Source organism: Vitis riparia, chromosome 3 (genome assembly GCF_004353265.1).
Source record: "Vitis riparia cultivar Riparia Gloire de Montpellier isolate 1030 chromosome 3, EGFV_Vit.rip_1.0, whole genome shotgun sequence".
Classification (NCBI taxonomy): Eukaryota; Viridiplantae; Streptophyta; class Magnoliopsida; order Vitales; family Vitaceae; genus Vitis; species Vitis riparia.
In genome coordinates this window covers 11199119-11221317 of record NC_048433.1, presented here as the reverse complement: position 1 = coordinate 11221317, position 22199 = coordinate 11199119, and the positions used below count along the sequence as shown (strand labels likewise).

The 22199-nt window shown below is 31.2% G+C and overlaps 1 protein-coding gene, 1 long non-coding RNA gene and 1 pseudogene across 3 annotated transcripts; 1 reads left to right on the top strand and 2 right to left on the bottom strand.

The window, feature by feature from the left end:
- Positions 1-212: 212 nt before the first annotated feature.
- Positions 213-11085, bottom strand: LOC117910943 (wall-associated receptor kinase-like 1). The gene is made up of 3 exons (XM_034825121.1): positions 10233-11085; positions 9301-9408; positions 213-1330 (listed from the first exon to the last, which is right to left on the bottom strand). The coding sequence occupies exons 1-3, from the start codon at positions 11083-11085 to the stop codon at positions 213-215; spliced, it is 2079 nt and encodes a 692-aa protein (XP_034681012.1).
- Positions 2991-5294, top strand: LOC117911690. Of its 2 annotated transcripts, XR_004650894.1 has the most exons (4): positions 2991-3063; positions 4063-4164; positions 4281-4334; positions 4814-5294. It is a non-coding gene; the product is annotated as an uncharacterized LOC117911690 (long non-coding RNA). The 2 variants fall into 2 exon arrangements; XR_004650893.1 differs by lacking the exon at positions 4814-5294 and having other exon boundaries at positions 4281-4436.
- A 1305-nt stretch (positions 11086-12390) lies between the features above and the next one.
- LOC117910941 lies at positions 12391-15653 on the bottom strand (annotated as a pseudogene).
- Between the last annotated feature and the right edge of the window lie 6546 nt (positions 15654-22199).

Here is a 22199-nt window from a genome sequence, read left to right as displayed (position 1 = left end):
AAAAGTATCATCGTACAATACTGCTTTAAAGAAAAATTACACAAAGTAGTAGCTAAAGTAGTCTCATATTTCTACATGAATGCATATATAATATGATAAGAAAAATTATGCTTATAAACTTAAAATGACCTTTGAAACAATAGACGTTAAACATCCGATGAAGAAGATGCATTGGTATTCAAGCAAGAATCTATTGAAGTGGAGGTAACATCTCAAGGCCCAATCAATTCAGTGGTGTTGTATTCAATCTCCTTAGAATTCTCTTGAGCTCTAAAATCTCCTTGACGCTTTCTAATTCTTTCCAACTCCATTGCAACTTCCATCATTGTAGGCCTTTTCTTCCCATTCAAGTTTATGCATCGTCTTGCAAGAAAAGCTATCTCATTGATATCTTCTTTCATACCCTCTTTTACAACTTGAGCATCAAGAAGATCTGATAAATGATCTTCTTTCATTGATATTTTGAAATATAAGGCTAAACTTTTCCTTTCTTCCGATCTAGTTGACAAGATTGGCTTTTTCCCAGTTAAAAGCTCAATAAGAACTACTCCAAAACTGTAGACATCACTTTTTTCGGTAAATTGGCTTGATTGGAAGTACTCTGGATCCAAGTATCCAAATGTACCTTGTACTTGGGTGGTCAAATGCGTTTGATCAATGGAAAAAAATTTTGAAGTTCCAAAGTCTGCCACTTTTGCTCGATATTTATCATCTAAAAGTATGTTAGTTGATTTAATATCTCGATGATAGATTGGTATAGAAGCTGCTGAATGCAAGTAAGAAAGAGCTCTAGCAACTTCAGTAGCAATTCGAAGACGCATTTCCCATGTAATTGGGAATTCTTCATTTTGGCCATGGATATGTTCAGAAAGGGTTCCATTAGGAATGAACTCATAGACCAACAAAGGTACTTCTGTCTCCAAACAACAACCTAATAGCTTAACCACATTTCTATGATTAATTTGGCATAGAATGACAACCTCATTAATGAATTGTTCAAGTTTGCTATCACTCATTATCTTCAACTTTTTAACTGCAACAATTCTTCCATCCATCAACATTCCTTTGTAAACAGTACCTTGGCCTCCTTGTCCAATGACTCGGTTTTCATTATAACGATCAGTGGCTTTCTCCAACTCTTTGGAAGTGAACAATTTGGTTTTATCAACATTTCCTTTACTTGAAGATAATTGTTGTTCCAAGAGTAAACCACCATTTCTATTAAAGCATTTCTTCTTGTACTTAATTTTCTTTCTCCTTTTTAGTACTTTGTACAACCACCATGCACAAATTACTAGAAGTAATGTTCCAAGCGCTCCTATTGCTATGACTGCACAACTCACAACAAAAGAAAATTGTTACTGTCTAGCAAGCTAAAAATATACTAGTTGAATTCAAAATATGCTACTAATTAAACTTTATATCGCCCCCTTACCACATTTATGAACCTTAGATTTCCAAGTTGAGAAATGTGGTCTTACTATAGGTTAATTAAAATTTATAGAATAAATTCCTCTTTCCATAGAATATAGTAAACCTATATTCTTATAGAAATAGGTTAAGTTTGACTAAACTATGCAAAGTTGGGTCAATTTTCTTTTCTCTTAATTATTTTCTTTTCTTTTGCTTTTGCCACTACAACAAAAAAGGTCATTGTTGACATATATTATCTTGACTTAAGGTGATATGTGTCAATATTGCCTATTTAAATGAACAACTATGACATATACAACTTGTTTAAGCCAATAATGACATATATAAAATTTTGTTGAATTCTTTCATGACTTATATAATAAAATCTTGACAGATAATTTATAAGTCAATGTATAGTTAGTATGTTCATATGTCAAGGTACTTATATAATGTGGCTAGCTTGACATAAAATCAAAAGTCAAGGTATGATTTTAAAAATATATGCCATTTTAATTCTAGTAAAATGATCTTAAATGACCTGTGGATTATAAGTCAAGATATCATGTTATAATTACCTGTCAAGGTTCCCTGTGGTATTTACAAAGAACACTCCTCATTTTCTCAAAACCCGACATTCATTTTGAGAGCTTAGGGTTTGAAACTTTTTGCTCTAAACCAAGAATGAAAATATCGGTAATTACAAATATATTAGTACTTCGATTTTATGGATATATCAGAAATATCGAAAAAATATCGGTGGATATTTTTTCACAAATATTGGTGGAGCGAAAATTATTTAAAATTTATAGGAATGCTTGGAAAAACTCTAAAAAAAATGATAAAATAAGTAAGAATTCATATTTTAAAGTTATTTTGTAAATATAATTGATATAAATATGATAATAATAATAAATAAAAAAAACATCGGTAGACAGAGATATATCAATAAATTCGATATTTGAATTTTAAGAATAATAAATATGAATTTTGGAAGTGTATAAAGTTAGAATTGAGTTAAGAAATATTTGATTTTATTGAATAAAAATAATTTATACATAAATATAATACATATGACATTGCAATAGTCTTAGCATCAAAATGAAGATTGATGTAGTTTCGCCATATTGTTAGATGAAGGGAGACCATCTTGTTGAAGACAATATTTATTTTAAAAATTTTAAAATATTTTTATTAAAACACGTTTTATTATATTTTAAATGAAAAATTAAATTAATTTATATAAAATATTTTATTTGAGATTTAATTTCTAAAATTTTATTAAAAATATGTGGTAACAGCTTTTTCTATTAATATTAATTTATTTAAATAATTAAGATTATTAATAATTTATTTTATCAAATTAATTTTAATTCATAAAATATCGTCCATAAAAACGGAAATTTCAATGTGATTTAATCAAAATAAAGATGGGTAATTAATAATTATTTATATAGAGGGAGGAAAATTGTTCTCATGATTTGTTTCGTTTTTTATTATTTTTTTTATTTTTTATCTTATCTCTACTAACTATAAAAATCAAAAGGGCCACCGTTTCTCTCCCTTGGGGAATCGGGCATCAAGAAGGCCTTTTTTGAAGATGCTCTCCAAACGAGAGAATTCGCCCTTCTCTGCGACTCTCAATCCTAGCAAGTACTAATCTAATCATGTTATTATTGTTTTGTTTTTTTTTTTTTTTGCAACCCCCGTTTGATTCCCAAGAAAATCCACCCCCCATTCGATTTTTGGGAAAATTTATCCTTGTTTGATTTCTGAGAAAATCCATGCAAAACCCCCAAGGAAAAAAAAAAAAATTGCTTTTTTTTTTTTCGCTCCTTGTGTTTTCTGTTTGCTAAACCCCTGTTTGATTCCCAAGAAAATCCATCCCCCATTTGATTTTCTAGAAAATTCATCCTCGTTTGATTTTCGAGAAAATCCGTGTAAAAGCCCCAAGGAAAACAAAAAAAAAATGCTTTTTTTTTTTTGCTCCTTGTATTTTCTCTTTGCAAAACCCTTGTTTATTCCCAAGAAAATCCATCCCCCATTCGATTTTCGAGAAAATTCATCCTCGTTTGATTTCTAGAAAATCCATGCAAAACCCCCAAGGAAAACCAAAAAAATTGCTTTTTTTTTTTTTGCTCCCAGTGTTTTCTGGATCTATTCTAGGGGTCTCTTTGCTTTTATTCCATTGGATTTAAATTTCATGAACCCTAAATCCATGATTTTTGAGCCAGGCTAAAAAACACAACCTTTGCCTGCAAATCATGATCAGATTATGAAATAGCATCATATTTTTACCGCGGGTTGGACTGGTAGGAAATGTCAAGAAATTTCCAGAAAAAACGATAAAAATACCGATAAATATTGAAATATTAGAGATATTTTTGATAAATTATCGAAATTTCCATAGACCGATAATTGATGACGAATATTGTGTCGAAGCTAGCCGATAAGCGATATTTCTCTGAAATATCGCTGAAATTTTTTGACATTTCAATCCTTGATCCCATTATGAGGTGTATTTGTATATCTATCATGATTGTGCATGGTTTGGAGTCAAACATTTGTTTCTCTATTAATTTTAGAATGACTATGTTAATTAGGCCTTTAATTTACTCCATTTCAGTAATGTGTATGTCTGTTTTTTTAAAGGATATTGAGGCAAGTATAGATCACGCATGGCTGAAGTAAGCCTTGGTGTGCTTATGGATATTATGGATGAGGAATGGATGAGAGACACTCTGCCTGTTGATGGTAAATTTTGTTCCTCTTCCAAATTTCACATGGTACACACAGACACAGGAAATAAATTTTCCTATATTCTTTTCACAGTCCACTTGTTTTAAGTTGTCATTCCTTTAGCTTCACAGATCTTCCATTGCCACCTGTACTGGTTGCTCGAACTAAAGATACGGAAGACTCAAGTATGTCTTTACATATAACACTTTATTAAATTGATGATATTTGGAAAATAGTTGGTTTTTGTTTTTGGATGCATATGTTAATACTCTTTTAATGCTTCATTTGCTATAGGTGTCTTTATCCATCAATAATTGTGATGATCAAATTACCAAATCATGATCAGATTAGATTACCAAATAGCATTTTATGTTTTTTTAAAAAAAAAAAAATTGGACATATTTTGTATCCTGTGCGCGAGCTAGACTGGTAGGAAATATTGGGAAATTTCTTGAAAAATCGGTAAAAATACCGATAAATGCATGTTGTTGGGTTTCAAATCAAATGGGTTCTTCTTCCCTAGGCACTTAATTTTGTGGCTTTGAATGGGTCTTTGCCTCTTTCAATCGATTAAATGAAGGTGTGGAAATGGTAATATTTCATCTTTTTATTTGTTCTTGTTAGTTAAATTCTAATAATCTATTTTCCTCTTTTGGTCATGTAGAACATCATTGAATCAAGATTATGTTGATTTTGGTTTCACCTACATCAAACTTGAGATCAAAAACCTCAAAATTTCTACATATTAGATCTTTAATTATTTGGTACGTTCTGGTTTGCTTTGTGATTTACTGAAGAAAAAGTGTGGATTGTGTGATGGTTGAAATATTTAGTTATTGGGTTTTTTGGTTCTGAGTCTCAAATGGACTTGTCAAGTTGTAAGCATTTGAGATTCTTTGGCTGCCATTTGAATTCTAGACATGTAAATGTGTTGCTCTAGTTTTTAGAGTTGTTTTGCTCCCCACATTCTTTGGCTTTGGTGAGGTTGTTTAGAACAACTTTTTGGTGATCAACAACAGTTCATTGTCCTCAAATTCCAAGCTCCAAATGTGGAAAGACAAGTTCCTCAAATTTTATAAGGATAAGTTCTTTTTGTATGGAAAAATAATTATAAAAAAAACCTTAAATGTGCAGTTTTTGATGAAACCAGGTATAGTTTGCATTTACATAAATTTGGAGTTGTTTTAGTTCTTGCTAAATTTATTCATTTATTTTTCCTATCCTCATTCAATATGATGTCATATTTATTTTTTTCATGTACCTTTCTGTAGAGCTTGGTAAACTATAGCTGGTTGTGTTGTTATTTTTTTCTTGGTCTTTCTAAGCAATCAAATGAAGCATTTGTGCATGATTTGTAGGCTATCTTTGACTTGTATAATTGGACATTTCAGGGAAAGTGTTAGGTTAAAAAAATCATAATAATGATCTAAATAGTTAAATATCTTGGTTGAGGTTGGATCAAAACAATAACTTCATTAGGTTAAAATGATTTCTGTTTTAGGTTTTGTTCCTAGGTTTAGCCTCCATATGTTTTTTCTATATCAATATTTTAATATTTGAGAGTTGGTTTGTTTATCTGTGTTATTAAGAAATAATCTATTATTGTCTAATAAAGGTGTAGTGGCTAGCTTGCTATTAAAATTCTTCATAAAGCTTGATATTTGATTGCTCCTCATTATACATTTTTCTTTTTAATTTGTTAATATGCTCTATATTTTTTGCTACAGATTCGAAGTTTGGGTGTTAGAAATTTAAGGCTTTCCCATAAAGTAATGCTTCAAGATGGAGGCAAGAGACTTGGTTGTAGATATATACATGAGCAACTTAATTTAAATTTATGTATATTATCTTATAGTGTGTTTTTAATTTCGTTGTATATTATGAGTTTCTTCTATATAGAGAAATTGGGGATAACTTTAAACAAGTTCATTGATTTGTGCTTTAATTAATAATTAAATGTATATTAAATATGTTTTGATTATATATAAAATCAGGATAATTTGATTGTCATTATCATTCTTAAATAATATCAAATTGATTATACATGGCAACAGGTTCAATTTTTCATATTAAAAAATAATTTTAAAATTTTTCGAGGGGAACCTTGACAGTTGTACTTATTCCCTACATTGACATATATAAGCCAATTATGATATATATAAAATCTAACCTTGACATATGTATCTAAAAGCCTTGATATATGATACCTAACCTTGACATTCGTTGGACTAATCTTAACAAAAGAATGAGTTAACATTGACATAAGATTAAGTAATCTTGATATAAGTTGAATCCAACCTTAACACATATAAAATAAACATTGACATATCATATACTAATAAGATTTCATCATTTGTAAAAATAGAAATCTTAACATATGTATATGTTAAGTTACCTTTAAACTTTTCTTGTCACTGGCATAGATAACATATATGAACAATAACCTACCTTCACAGATATACCTTACATTAATATTGAAAAAATGTCAACGAAGGCCTCTTTTTGTAGTGTGCCAACATTAATCCTATTATGAAGTGTCCAAATTTCCTAATTAGTATAGATTTTTTTTTTTTTTTTGTATAGAATATTTCTAGGTTGATATATTATTATAATATTAGATTTTCTTATAGAATAAGGAAGGTTGTTGGAAATATCTCCATAAATATTCTAAGTCATGAAGGGAAAAAGTTATGAGATAAATATGGGCATGTAAAGACTATACGAAGTGGATAGAGATGTGAGGAAGAACGGAAGGTACCCAATGGAGTGAGAGGGTTTGTGGTAGGATAGGGATACGAAGAGTGGGGAAACATGGGATGTTTCGGAAACCCAACAGTTGTATCTGGTTATGTCCTCTATAATGTTTTGGTTCTATCCTCTATAATGTTCTCTATTGTATAATGGAATGATCCTTTCTCATTCGTAGACATAAGCATGGTTGGTCAAAGCATATTAAAACCTTGTGTACCATATGTGTTATTGTTTTATCTTTGTGTTCTTGATTAACGATGTTTGCATGAAAGCTTCCATCGTCGTAACAAATCCAAAATTGCTAAAATAGTTGATCTTAGGAGTACTGGCATTTCACTTGTTCCTTTTGTAAAAGAAACACCAATGTTGATACTACAACTATCATTTTTGCTTCTATATTCTTATGGGAATACTACATCTATAGTTCTATGTAGGTTCTCTTTCAAACTTGGTTATTGGATTCTATGTGCTATCATTTATAGAACATAGGGTGAGTGCGAACTGGTTGGTCTGAGTTCAAACTTGACTTGAAAATCATAGGTTGATCTAGCCTTTTGACCCAACTCAAGCTAACCTACCCAAGGATTGAAAATATTTGATTTGTCAAAATTAGAAACTTGCCAAAAGGAGAATAAAAGGTTATGGTTTAGATTTTGCCAACCTTGGGGTTAAGGTTTAAACTTTGGTTGTGCTTAATTGAGCTTGTGAGCTAAAAGATTGTGGTTGAGATGGTCAATTTGTTAGACATGACTAAAGTTTCAAATCTTTGACTCAACTTATATAAGGAATTTTACAATAGAGCTTTTGTATTGAGAAACTACAAAACATTTGCCACGAGCTTTAAGCTATGTCTCATTCCTAGAAATTTTAAGGAAAAGAAAATATAATTTTTTTTTATTTTATTCATGTTTCTTGTATAAAAAGGACCTAGATAGAAAATTTAATTGTAGAGGATTGCAATTTGTTTGAACTTTTCTCATTTTTATAAAAATAAGAAGGCAATATTTTTTAGTACTTTTTCTCTATCAATCATTTCCTTTTTTTACTCACTTTTTTTGGGGTAACATTAGATATGAAGAAAAAAAAAATATTTTCCTTCCTTTACTACTTTCCATGAATGAAATATATCCTTATAAAAAAAATATTCTTAATATAATTTTTAACAAATTTATGAAAGTATAAAGTAATTATTTTACCTATGTTAAGGAGTGTTTTTGAAAGCCCTCATAAAAAATAGTTTTGAAAAACTATCATTGAAAACTGTTTTTTTAGAATAAAAGTTCTTGAAATGGTCTTAACTTATTTTCTATGTTTTTAAGTACTTTTTAAAAATAACTTTTATATGTAGTACTTTACTTTCAATCATTCTCCATATTTTGTATAATTATTTGTTTAAATAGCCTTCAAAAAACAATTAGGAGTAATTGAAAGTAATTAAAATATATTTTCAAAAAACATTTTGTTTTATGGTTGTCAAAAATATTTTCCTTTTTTTTTTTTTTGTTATTCAAAGTAGCAAACTATTTTTTTAAATAGCTTCCAAACATACCCTTTAATTATTATTATTTTTAAAAAATAGAAAGCTTACTATTTTGTGTATGTTAAATAACTCATTAAATAATAATACTCGTCTTCTTTTAATTTTCAATAAGATAGTCAGAGTATTTTAATTTTTATTCCCTTTCAAACTTGTAGACGTATGGTTAAGTTAATTTTAATTTAATTCTCTTTCTGATACATTTCCTTTTTTTTTTTTTTTAACATAAAAAATAATGATATCTTCTATATAAAATATATAAAAACTCTTATAAAAAAAAGTATGAAATTTAGGTGAAGTTTGTTTTGTTACTTAATTTTAAATAGAACTTAAAATTAAATAGTGTTTGATAGTGTTAAGTATTATGTTATTTGTTTTTATAATATTTTATTTCTATTAAACATTAAAATATAAAGAAAAATCAACATGTTATTTTTTCCATTTAAAAAAAAAATCAAATATTTTAATATTTTTTATTCAGTAAAAAATTTATAATAAGTCATGAAAAAGTAAAAAATCAAACAACTTAAAATCTGAAACCATATTTGCTTTTAGAAAAAAACTAAAAAAATAAGCATCCTCTTAATTTATGTTTTCAAATAATTATTTAAAATTTTAAAATTTTGAATCATTAATTTTTTAATAAAATACTCAATAACACCTTAATAATAAATAATGAAAAATATGGTTTAAAATTTAATTAATGATTCTAGTCGTACTTATGGCAAAATTTCAAAACTATGGTTCATAGGTATCCTATGATAATAGTATGGATTCTAAAATTTGATTTTTATTTTTATTTTTTCTAATGTGTAGTTTTAAGAGTAGAGGAAAGAGAGAAAAAGATAGAAGATGGAACATACCTGGTAACACCATTATGTGACGTTGTTCGCTTTCATCTAAATAGATAGGATGAGTTGCATTCATTATGGCCCTCGTCCTATTAGCAAGTAGCTTATCAAGAGTTTCACCTTCATGTTCAAATTAAGAAATGATTCAACAACCTTGGCTCTTACTCTATCAAGTGATTAAAAAACAATTAAATAGAAAGAACTACTCTGATAGAAACAAATAAATAAAAAAGAAGGAAAATTATGTTTAAGAGAGCATGGGTAATAACACACGTACGAGAAGAAACACTTTTTATAACATCTAATAAAAAAATGTTATACCCCTTAAATATTCCTTATTGATGTCCTAAATTTTGAATATTCCTTATTGTTACGATTTTTGAATACATTGGAAAAATGGGTATGAAAAAAACTATAAAAATTTGATTTTTATTTTGTATAGAAATGAAGAACATTGTTTAAAATTAATGAGAATGTAAGTGAAAAAGTATTTAGATTTGAAGGAAGAAGAAAGAACATGAAGGAAAGATTGGCCCTTGACCAACTCCTTTATCCCTCATTTTTTATTTTATTTCATAATATTTAAATTATTTTTATAAATATTAATAATTTTAAAGAGTCTTTGATACATATTTTTTTATTTTTAGGATTTTTATTATTATAATTTTTTTTTTTAAAATAATTTAACTTTGAAAGTCTTCAAAGTATGAAATTTTATTTATAAAAGAAATATAAAATATTTTCATTGAGGGTAATTTTGGAGTTTTTTTTAAAAAATTTTTTGTAAAGAATCTTATTTTAATAAGATTGTAAAAGTGAGATTTTAAAAAATAAAATAAAATTAGACTCCCTTGTTCTCCTAAACATAATTTTTCTGGAAAAATTACCGATTTCCAAAAAAATAATAAATAAAATAAATTAGCACTCCTCTGTAGATTGTGTACCTTCACATCCTTGGGGAAGATAAGGGTTGCCTACATATACCGGGGGACAGCTGCAGGTGAGACTTGAGGTTTGAGTGTCAGTTGAACAAATGGTATTCTCGCCACAAAAACTTGTGGATGTGTTGAGGTTTGAGGTGGAGGCATCGCACGTTGCGTTGTATATCCGCCAGTCCAGCACTGCTGGAACGTATTCCATATCTTTCATCGTATGTGGATCTGGTACATTTGAGATGAACCATTGTTGGTCCACCATGAACGCGTATTTGCATGGTTCTTGCTCATCAGCACTACCTTCAGGAAAGGTGTCTAAATTTGCAGTGAAGGACAGGAGGCCTGGAGGGACTTGGGTTTGGCAACACTCCAAGCCATAGCAGCTAGCATTCTTTGCCGCAGTTGCGACGTCCTTTTTGCAGAGGGTCATGCATCCCCCGATTACTGTATCATCCTGCATAAAGTAGGCCATGGCGCTGCAACCCACAGCAGTGAATCTAGTGTAGGTGTTGGAGAATGAAAAGGGGCCTCCCTCCCACCACTGCGTGTCATTTGATGGTTTGCCGGAACAATTCTGAGAAAGGAGTACTGGGTTGTTGACCCGGACGGTGCCATGTAATGAAACATTGAGCACCTCCAGATTTACTCCTTTCAGGAAAGGCTTAGGAGGGTCGGTAGAGTTGTTGCAAGTTACTTCGAACCATTCATCGAAGTAGCAACCAGCAGATCCAATTCCGAAGGGGTATGGAATGTCAACGTCTCCACACCACTCTTGACAACCAGGCTTCGCATGAGTTGCTGCTAATCCTTTGCTTAGCCATAGTAATAAGGAGATCTGAAGCAGCCACTGAACGGTTCTCATCATTCTTAGGTTGTTTGTTGAATTGCGATTCATACACTGCAAAGTAAAATATCCTCAAAAAAATTTATTCCAAGTATCTCTTACTAGTCAACTGAGGAAATCAAACCTGGTTGTCCTTTCCTATGCTTTTTATTCTTGTACCACATAGAAATTCCCGGAGAAAAAGGATGAATTGGTTAGATAAAATACTTTGCATCACCCAACTGGGACTACACGACGAATAGTGAGTTCGAACAATGTCCTTGTAATTGATGGATGCTTGGTAGCAACTTACTATGTAGGGAGCCCTTTGCAAGGAAGTGGCGAAGATATTTCCTAGGTTAATATTGCTGATAATTTGGATGCAGGCCCAGTCTTTTGATGGAACGACTCTTTGGTTGAGATCTTCAGAAAGTGATTGGAAATTGAGCGCAACAATAGGAATTAATAATAGATATTTATGTTCATATTTGAATTTAGTAATTAAAAATAATACATATTAATAAAAATAAATAATAAATTTATTAAATTATTATAAGGCTTGATTACAATTTAAAATTTTGCTAATTGGATATATTGTTATGGTCAATCCTTTTACATTATTTATAATGTATTTATACTGTCCTATTATAATTAGTTCAATACAATGAACTCTATTTTATTTTATTTTCTTTTTATGATAAAAAATTTGAAGTATATAATTAAGTATGTCATTCAATTACAATTTTAAGCATTGTTCTTTTTTAAAACCATGAATGAAATTTGTATCAAATATATAAGATTGAGATATAAACTTTTCTAATTTAAAGTATGATATTTATTTTAAAATAATATAGATATGTAACGTAATAAAATTTGTACACACGAATTTTAATTAATAAAATTCAAAAATAAGGAATTATCAACAAATTTACACTTTTCTCCTTCTGTTGTTTTTTTTTTCCTTATAGAAAAGGATAGATTAAATTTAAAATTCAAATAATTATATGAATTTTTTTTTTTAAAATAAATTTAAGACTTAATTATTTTGTAGTTATGACATATATCATAAAATTGGAGCCTCCCCTTCTTTGGTGTTTATAAATGCCCCACTTCCATACTTAGCTTTAATACATCTTTATACAGGATTGTGATTGATTTAAGAACCCCATTTGAATATGATTATTATTTAAAAAAAAATTATGAAATCAAATTTTAGAAAATTTAAATTAATTTTGTAAGTTTATATTGTTTATATCAGATTTACTATAAATTATATGGAAGATACTACTAGTTTCAGAAAACAGAAATCCATCCATACACGGTGACGAGCACTACACATTGCTTTCAGAAGTAAACTAAACACTTCAAATGCATAGCAAACTGAAACCAGACAAACTTATGAAGAACTGAGTGATTGTGCAGCAGAGATGCAGATGGAGAAGAAGTTGAAGAAGATGTGAAGTTAGATGAGTTTGTGCCAGCAGAAAAGCTTGGAAGCCGGGATAGCCTCTCTCAGAAATGGTAACAGTGTAGGATGCTTGAAGTGAAAAGGCATATGTATTTTCTGGAGGAGCATAATACATTGGCACAGGCATGTTTGAAGGGAGAACAGGCAATGAAGCTTCATAATTAAGGACATTAACTGCTTGCCTTATTGCAGGCCGAATATTGCAGTCTGGGTGAGCACACCAAAGCCCCACAATCATCAGGCGTTCAATTTGTTTCTCGTCAAAGTCTGCACATAATCTTGGGTCAGCTGCTTCAAGAAGCTTTCCTACTCCATAAAGGGTCCAAACCCACTCCACCAATTTGATCTGATTTTCCATGGCTTTTGGCTCCACAGATTTTCTTCCACAGCAAATTTCCAAAGCAACAACTCCAAAACTGTAGACATCGGATTCCTTGCTAGCATTGCCTTTCATAAGACATTCAGGAGCCATGTACCCCATAGTCCCTGCCAAAACTGTGGTTTGTGACCTTTTCCCATGATCAACAAGTCTGGCTAGCCCAAAATCACTAAGCTTCGCGTTGAAATCTGTATCCAGCATCACGTTACTCGATTTTACATCTCTGTGCATAACACATTGTTCCCATTCTTCATGCAGGTAAAGCAACGCTGAGGCCAATCCTGTAGCAATTTTGTACCTCATTGCCCATGTCAACAAGGTTTTTCCTTCAAATAAACAAGAGGCCAAACTACCATTTGGCATGAAGTCGTATACCAATAGAAGCTCTCTTTTTTTATGGCACCAGCCCATTAGCTGCACCAGGTTCCAATGCCTCAATCTACTGATGATCTTTACTTCAGATGCATACTTGAAAAATGTGAATCTCAATAATGAACTACACCTAGAGGGGGGTGAATAGGTGTTGTAGAACAATTTAAAATTCTCCCAACAAAGGTTACCTAACCTTAGACTATCTTTATGTCAAGAATTTTTTTTTTTCTTCCAATAACTTTTCAACAAAGCAAAACATCCACAAGCAATAATGTATGCATCAACAATCTCCCAACAATTTATAAATGCAAAACACATGCAAATGTTTCAACACTCCTAAAAAATAAACCAAAATATAGAGTGAGAGAAAGAGACAATGAACACCAGATTTTTAACGTGGAAAACCTCTGAAGAGATCAAAAACCACGGGCCTATCACCGATTAAAAACTCCACTATGAAGAATAAAAACTGAGTACAAGGTTTTACCTAGCTCAAGCCAACCAATCCTTCCCAGAATACTTGACTAGTACCTTCATTTTCAGTTTCTCTTTTTGGAGCACACTTGGAGTCCGCACCAAGCTCAATCTCGGCCTCTTCTTGAATCCATACAAGAAGAAAATGGGTTTTTACACAAACCCAAATAGAATGAGAGATTGAGATGTAAATGAAAGAATGAATCAACCCATTTATTGCTCAAGAAAATTCATTGAAAACTAGTTTGGAAAACATTAAGAGAAGTGGATTTTCTTTGCAATCAAAAACCCCCAAATTAGGAAAGCAAAAATGAGAAAATAAAGAACACTTGGAGTGTGGCTGCTCTCCCCACATTTTCAGCAGTCTCTCCTATCAGAAAATGAGATAAGATTGGTTTTTAAAGTGTAAAAAAAAACCCTTAATCTAATGGCTGAGATTTGATCAAAAAACATTAGTTGGATAGATCCACCCCTACACTTGGATCGATCCAGAAACAGAGGAATGAAAGTCTTGCACCAAAAACCATTTTTCCCAACTTTCTAACACATTTAAAGATTAAAAACCGGATTGATTCACACCCAATTACTCCACACTCGACTACATACCTCGGCCTCTTAGCAAAGTCTTAGTCTTTAAAGTCAAGTAGTCCGAATAGGAATAGGAAAGCCGAGTTAGGGGACACTTAGGAATTTTGTCCGGAATTGCCAACCTAGCTAAACACTCACAATACTCTTTTACCCCTTGTTCAGACCCTCTTGAGACCCTCTTAACAGCAATGTAGGAGCTTGGATTCCGCAAGAAACCTTTATAAACCCCACCAAACCCTCCCTCTCCAAGCTTCTCTGCCTCTGCAAAGTTATTTGTGGCAAGAACCAACTCTTGACGCGTAAACTTCCGAGGCCCAGTACCCTTTGCAAAATCGTCAACCATGGACAGGTCAAAATCAGGATCTTCTACCCCTTTCTCACTTATCCTTTTCCTCCACAAGCAAAAGCAGACCAATCCCAACCAGGCCACCAGGGCACAAACGCCAACACTCAATCCCACCACTAGTCCTGTCTTCTTTTCTTCACTATCAAAGAGATTTGTAAATTCGATGAACTGAAACTCCATGAGTAAATGACGTGTATCTCGCAGAAATATCCTGTTGAACTTGAGAAGCCAATAGTAACGAAGTCGGGCAAGTAATTGCTCAGATTAACTTTGTAATAGAGGCTTTGTGGAGTGGTGTTATCATCATACAAATCATGAGTGCCAAAGATAACGCTCAGATTTTTGGAACTAGAAGCGTAACTGATGGAAACTTGATTTATTTTTCCTCCCGGACTATGACTCCACCATGTCATGTTTTCCACAGATTTCATGGAGTTAATATTGATACCAACATGATCATGTTCTGGATCCCAATCATTTCGATAAGTATCAAACTCCACTGCAAAAAAGTGATTTGCTTTTGAGTTCAGTGCCTGATTGCTAGACACAAGACCCAGGCCGCCGCCTCCTCTCACATCTGAAGGCAGTTGGGTATCGTATGGAGCAAGAAAGAATGCGAGTCCATCACCATGAGAAAAATTTCCTTGGGCATCAATTCCAAATGAGAAATTGGTAGAGAAATCAGCCATCCTTTTCGAGGCCTTATCCCAAAGGTGAAACGGCTCACGATATGTAGCTCGACCCCAACTATCATTCACCTGCTGGTTTCTAGTGAGGTAGATGGCTTTATCACCAGAATAAGAAGCCTGCCCCTCAAAATGAATTTGATTACCATTCGGATCAAAATCATTAAAACTGAAAGATAATGATGAATTCGCAGAAGGGATCATTAGAGACAATAAAAAGGAGACCATGAAGATATGGAGTAAAGGAAGTGTATTTGAATGGAGTTGGGCAATACCAGCGTTGCAGACAGCCATGGTTGGAAGGATGGTTGAGTTTGAGAGTTGCAGATTGCTAAATAACTTATAGTCGCAAGAGGCTTCCAAAATTGTCTAAAGCCCTTAACAACTTATTTTTACTAAAATCTATCATTGCATTCAAAAAATCTGCTTGTACCTTCCCAAAAGTCAATCCAAATAGCAACCAAGTAAAAGTTTTCAAAAAATTCTTTTTAGTCTTCAAAAAGTTAAAGAAATAATTTTAGTTTCCAAAAAGTGAATTCATTTTTGAAGACAAATAAAGGCAAGAATATTAATTAAAAAAAGAAAAGAAAAGAAAAGGATCCAACAACAAAGGAGGATGCAAACAAACATAAGAAGGCCAAACTTTTAACCCTTCGATATCAAGCAAAACTAGTGTTACAAGAACCCCTTATTATAAGAGAAACCAGCTTTACTTTTTGTTAATCTTTAGCTTTTTTATGGAGATAATTTGTCGTCATTACTTGAATTGACAACGCATGTCTTCTTCAAAACATTGCACACCATTATTGCCTTATTTGATTGCTTCTATGATGAATTTTGCTAACATTATAGAAGAAATCTAAAAAATCAACCCTCTATAAAGCACACCATTATTGCCTTCTTGAAATACAAAATCGATCAAATTAGATAGGAGAAGTTTTTTTTTTTTTTTTTTTGTAATTTTTTAGGTGGTCAAAACATTGCACCTATTATAGGACACCAAGTGACTTTTTAATCGGTATAAATAAGGTTAAAGTAGCATTGTGAGTTTTATCCACACTTGTAAGTCTTGACATATGCATGTATTAATATGATGAACGTACTGTTAAAGTGTATAAAAAGGATGAATTATTTATTAAAATACAAAATGTAAGAATATGGTTATACACACAGAATTCATTTTTGTTTTAAATATAGCTAGCTCATGGATATTTTCTTCCATGATTAATAAACAAAAACTCTCTTATTGCCTCTATATCTCTCTCTCTTAATTCAAAGAAAATAAATTAAAGGAATATTTTGAAATGGACCAAAAAAATCGATTTCTTGACAACGTTTAACTATGAGATTACGAGAATGAAATTATGAATTTTAAGATTTTCCTTAGCATTGTATTTTTTTAACTTTGTTTTTTTTTAGAAGTTATCTCTTATGCATTAAGGATATTCCAGGTAATTAAGAATATTCAATAAGTCAAATATCCTTTAAATGAACTTCTAATATTTAGGGAGAAAAACGATAAATTGGTCCGATAAGATACTTTACAGCACCGAACTGGGACTACACGACGAATAGTGAGTTCGAAAAATGTCTTTGTAATTGATGGACGCTTGGTAGCAACTTTCTATGTAGGGAGTCCTTTACAAGGAAGTGGCGAAGATACTTCCTAGGTTATGTTATTAAGAATTCTGATAATTTGGATGCATGCCTAGTCTTTTGATTGACCAACTAGTTCCACGAGATCTTCAGAAAGTGATGGGAAATTGCACGCAATAACAGGAATTAATAATAGATGAGATGATTTAATAATCAAACAGTTGAATGACAATTTGTTTTATAGACTTAAAAAGAAAACTTTTATCTGATTCTGGTAACACAATTATGCAATGAATAGAAACCGAGTGGAAGAGTTCTACACACAACAGCCAAAACAGAACTTAACATACAAATAAAAAAGGAGACTTTTGCAAGGGCAAAGTTGAAACTGAGATTCAGTCTCTCCTCATATGTTCAAATTTCACATATCCAGGAAGAGAAATGTTATTAGTTATTGATTCAGTAACACAGTCAAAATTCTAGGAGAATGTCTTTTGGGTTACTTAACTAATGCTCCGACCACTTTCTGAAGCTCAATGATGAGTATATTTTCAGAACTGGTGGAAAAGGTTATGAAGGCTTTCATGGATGTGTGTATGGAGCTAATTTTTAAGAATATTTGAAAATTTTAGAAGCAGTTTTGTTGAGATGTACAGAAAAAGGACTGTTTCTAAGTTGGTAAAAGTATCAGTTTATGGTGAACAAAGAAATTGTCCTTGGGTACATTGTTTTTGCAGAAGGAAATAAGGTGAATCAAGCTAAAGCTGATCGCACCAATCATAAGGCCACCTAATTAGAGTTTGCCATTTTAATCAATGTGTGATGCAAATGACAATGCCGTACATGTTGTTTTTGGACAAACGGAAGAAGGAAGACCTTATGCAGTTTATCATGCAAGTAAAATGTTGAATGATGATATAAAAAATACACAACTATTGAGGAGTTACTTGCAATTGTGTTTGCATTTGATAAATTCAAAGCTTACTTGTTGGGGATTTCTAGAGTGGTTTTCGCTTATCACTCAACTTTAAAATATCTGCCTAGCAAGGAGGATGCTAGGGCAAGGTTGATAAGGTGGATATTAATGGCAAATTTGTTAATCATAGGCAAATATACTCCTAGGAAAGTGGTGGTAGTTGGTTTGACTTTGGCTTTGGTGAACTATTTTACACTTGGTTTTAGTAAACCAAGGTTGAAGACTGGTGTTCTCCCAAAAACAAAGTAAACCAAGGCCGAAGATCGGTATTCTCCCAAAAAAAAAATAAAAAAAAGAGAGAAAAAAAAAATAGAACAAGCAAACTATTGGTATAGGGACTTGATCGATCCCACAAGGATTGCCAAGGTGGTACCGAATAATGCAAGATCTAAGATTGATAATTTAATTTCCATGTAATTTAACTTAACCTATTGAATTAAAAAAGATAATGAAATTTTGGTGATTTTAAACAATAGAAAATTTAATTATAACTGGACAATGTCGAGATTCTTGATACATCAACACTGTGGTACCAAAATTTTGACAGAGCCTCTATTATATCATACCATTATCGAAATCTAGGGTTGTTTATTGAACTTAGTGTTGAAATCCTCTACTCCTTGTGCCAAACTTTGCAACTTTAAAAACTTCATCTCTCTTGGCCTCCTTCAATTGCTTTTAGACTGAACATACCCAAATAATAAAAATGCATCCTACAAATAGCTTTTACATGGATTGAAGCACAAAAAAAAAAAAAAAAAAATGTAGGTGTTTGTCAAAATTTAGAGGCTTGTATTGAACTAGTGTCAAAGTTCTTTGATAGGGAATCCTTAAAAACTAAAGCTCTTTGTCTTCCTTAATTTGGTATCAAACTTATGCAAACTAAACCCTTGTGTCAAAATTAACTAGTATTAAACCGAGCTAAGTTCCATTTTATTCCTTGTATTAAGATCTGGAAGAGGTGTTAAATAAGTATTGACTATGTTCGACAAAGGTGACTAAGACTTAACATTCTCAGATTTCAATTCCATGTTGTGCTTCTGTCAAACTGACTTCAAAAATAGGTATCAAGTGAGAATTCATTTTCCTAGCAATGTATCAAAATTTCAAACTAAAATGTTGATACCTCTAAGTCTTTGAATCAAAATACTTTGGCCTTCTTCCCCTAATCGAAATGACCATTGAAATCTTCCACCTTTTGTATTGAAATTGCTCTAGCACTTCGATATTGCCTCTTTTCCTTACCTTTTTCACACTTTCTTTCATATCCAATTGTTCTTTGGGCTTATGATCTTTGGGTTAACTTGATACTCTTATAATTTATGCTTTTAACCCTCATTTTATTGTATTCTTCACTAGATTAACACATTAGTAACAAATAAGGACTTAACATATATTAAAGTTAAAAGAAAATGAATCATTCAAAGAATATGAAAAATCCATCTTTTAAGCATGCAAAATAGCGATTTTGAGAGTTGACCAATATCCAAAAAAGAATAGAAAAGAAAAATAATAAAAACTATATTAATTATTGTTGGGAAATTATTAAAGTGGGCCCACATGTGTTGATTAATTGTAGATTATTAGCTATCTTTTCCGATTAGCTCATTAAGGTGATTAGATAAGTTTTTGTTTATTTATTGGGCTTAGGCATCTTATCAAGTGTGGGCTTTAATATGTAGAGGCCACTTGATATTATTTTATTTTTTATTATGGGTCAAAAATAAAATAAAATAAAATAAATAGGTTGAGGTCCCCAGTCTAAATAGATAAGAGATTCTACTTATATCCCATAGTTGAGTGAAATAAGATTTTTCTCTCTAGAAAAGAAAGGTTTAGATGTGGAAGACTAAAACCTCATTCCACTATATCATAATGGATCCAGGTATACTTTTGATTTATTTTTCTTGATGATTTAACATGATCTTGTTTTTGGAATGAAACACATGATCTTGATTTTAGGTTATAACTTGATTCTATTCTAGTTGGGCTATTAGTATGAGATCTAGAATAGGTCATAACATGAGATCTAATGTTTAGGTATTCTTATAAGTAGTTTGGATAATCCCTACAAGTAGTATCAAAGCCACATCATGCAAGTAGTATCGGAGCCACATCTTGTTGAATCGTTGAGAAATAAATTTCCCAATTCTTTTCATAGATTTTTCTATTCATTAAGACATATGTTTGTGTTTTTTGGATCTAATTAATAGTTTATGAATGTATTTATATATATATATTCATTTTGCATTCAAGAAATTTTTTGTTTTTTTAATATATATATACACATATTTGTTTGTTAGATTCTAGAAAGTTTTTTTTTTCTTGGGTCCAGACTATTATTTGTTTTGGATATGTATGATTGTGGGCATGGCTCACATTGGAATTTTTTAGGGTTTTTTGAGGTCCATGTTGCCTTTTTTGAAGGAACTTAATTTCTTGCTTGCCCTAAAAGTTTCTTCAAGCATAAAGACTTTGGGCCCAACAAATAAGACCATTTGATAGGTATAATGACAAGTTGGACTTGAGCCTTTTATAAGGATCCAATGGGTTGAATAAGGAACTAGGTTGAGTTGAACCAAACCGGTCCATCCTGACCGTTGATCTATGACCATTAACTATTGACCATTGACCCATAAAAAAATAAAAAATAAAAAATAAAAATTGGAGTTCTTGTTTTGAATGTTATCCATCTCTTATGTATTTTAATATATAGTGTTTCAAAATAAATTGAATTGAATTGAATGCCATCGAAGTGACCTCTTTATGTAGATTTGTTTATTTTGAAATATGTGGATATTATTAATAATCACTACAAGAAAAAAGGTCCTTATTGACATATATCATCTTGACTTAAGATAACATATGTGAAGATTGTCTATTTAAATGAACAATTATGACATATACAATTTAGTTTAAATCAACAATGACATATATAATAGTTATTGCATTTTTCCATGACTTATGATGATGCAACCTTGACAAATAATTTATAAGTCAATCTATAATTAATATGTTCATATGTCAAGGTACCAAAATGAAAGCAATAATGACATATATATTATTTGCTAAATTTTTCTTGGTTTAATGATATGCAATCTTGACTAAAAATTCATTAGTCAAAGTATAGTTAATCTTTTCTATCTAAATAAAAGTAATAATGACATACATGCATTTGCTAAATTTTTATATGGTTTATAATGACACAACCTTAATAGAAATTTATAAGTTAATAAATATTTAATAAATTAATGTTTTAAGATTAGAATATTTGGTACCATCACTTTAACATATATTTTGTAAGTGAAAATAAGCCTATTTTATTTTAATTTATTAAGGTTGAGTTATTGAAAAACAAAATCCTAATTTAAGGCAATTTTATCATATTTTGGTAGTTTTTACAAGCATATTCATTATTATTTTGAATAGAAATTTATGATTAAAAAGGATAAGATAATGTTTCCATTTAAAAAAGAATATCAATATATTGAAAACTATACCTATAATCTTATTTTAATATTTTGGATAAGACACTAAGTTATGTCTCTATATTTCTAATTGTTGGAATTAAAATATATTGCCACTAACTTGGGTCAAGGTCTCACAAGTATTAGGTAATTAAAATTATATTTGTGTTAATTAGACATTAAATCTACTAAGAATAACTTAATTAGTATTTAGGTATTATAACTAATTGTAGACCACAAAATCAATCCATAGACCCATTTCTTTTAAAACATTTTAAGCCCATTTTATTTAGTTTGGGCCCATTACATTTATGCTTTTGCCTGAGCCATAAAAAAAGCTTAATAAATAAGTTTTTTGTTTTTCCTTCTATTCCATTTCCTTCCACTTACACCGCCCCATCTTCCCCATCTTCCTTTTTCTCTTCTTTTCCTATTTTTTTCTTCTTTCTTCTTCTTCTTCTTTCTTTTTCATCCTCTCATCCTCATATTCATGGCAGCCTCTACGCCACCACCTCCATCTCCTGTGTTGTTACCATCCATGAGTCCCACACCCACCATGCCACCATCTTTATATTCCCCCATGGCTATTGTTCCCATGTTCACTATGACTCAAACGTGCTTCCCGATGTTTCGCCATAACCCCGATGTGATTCTTGATGTTCCATCTCCATCATAGCCACCATTGTTGCAGCCCACAGCCTTGGTACCTCCTGCACTACCCATTGAATTTTGTTGGACTGACATCAACACCACCATCTCCATGGTTGCCACTTCGTTCTTCATCTTTGGGCTTCAAGAGAC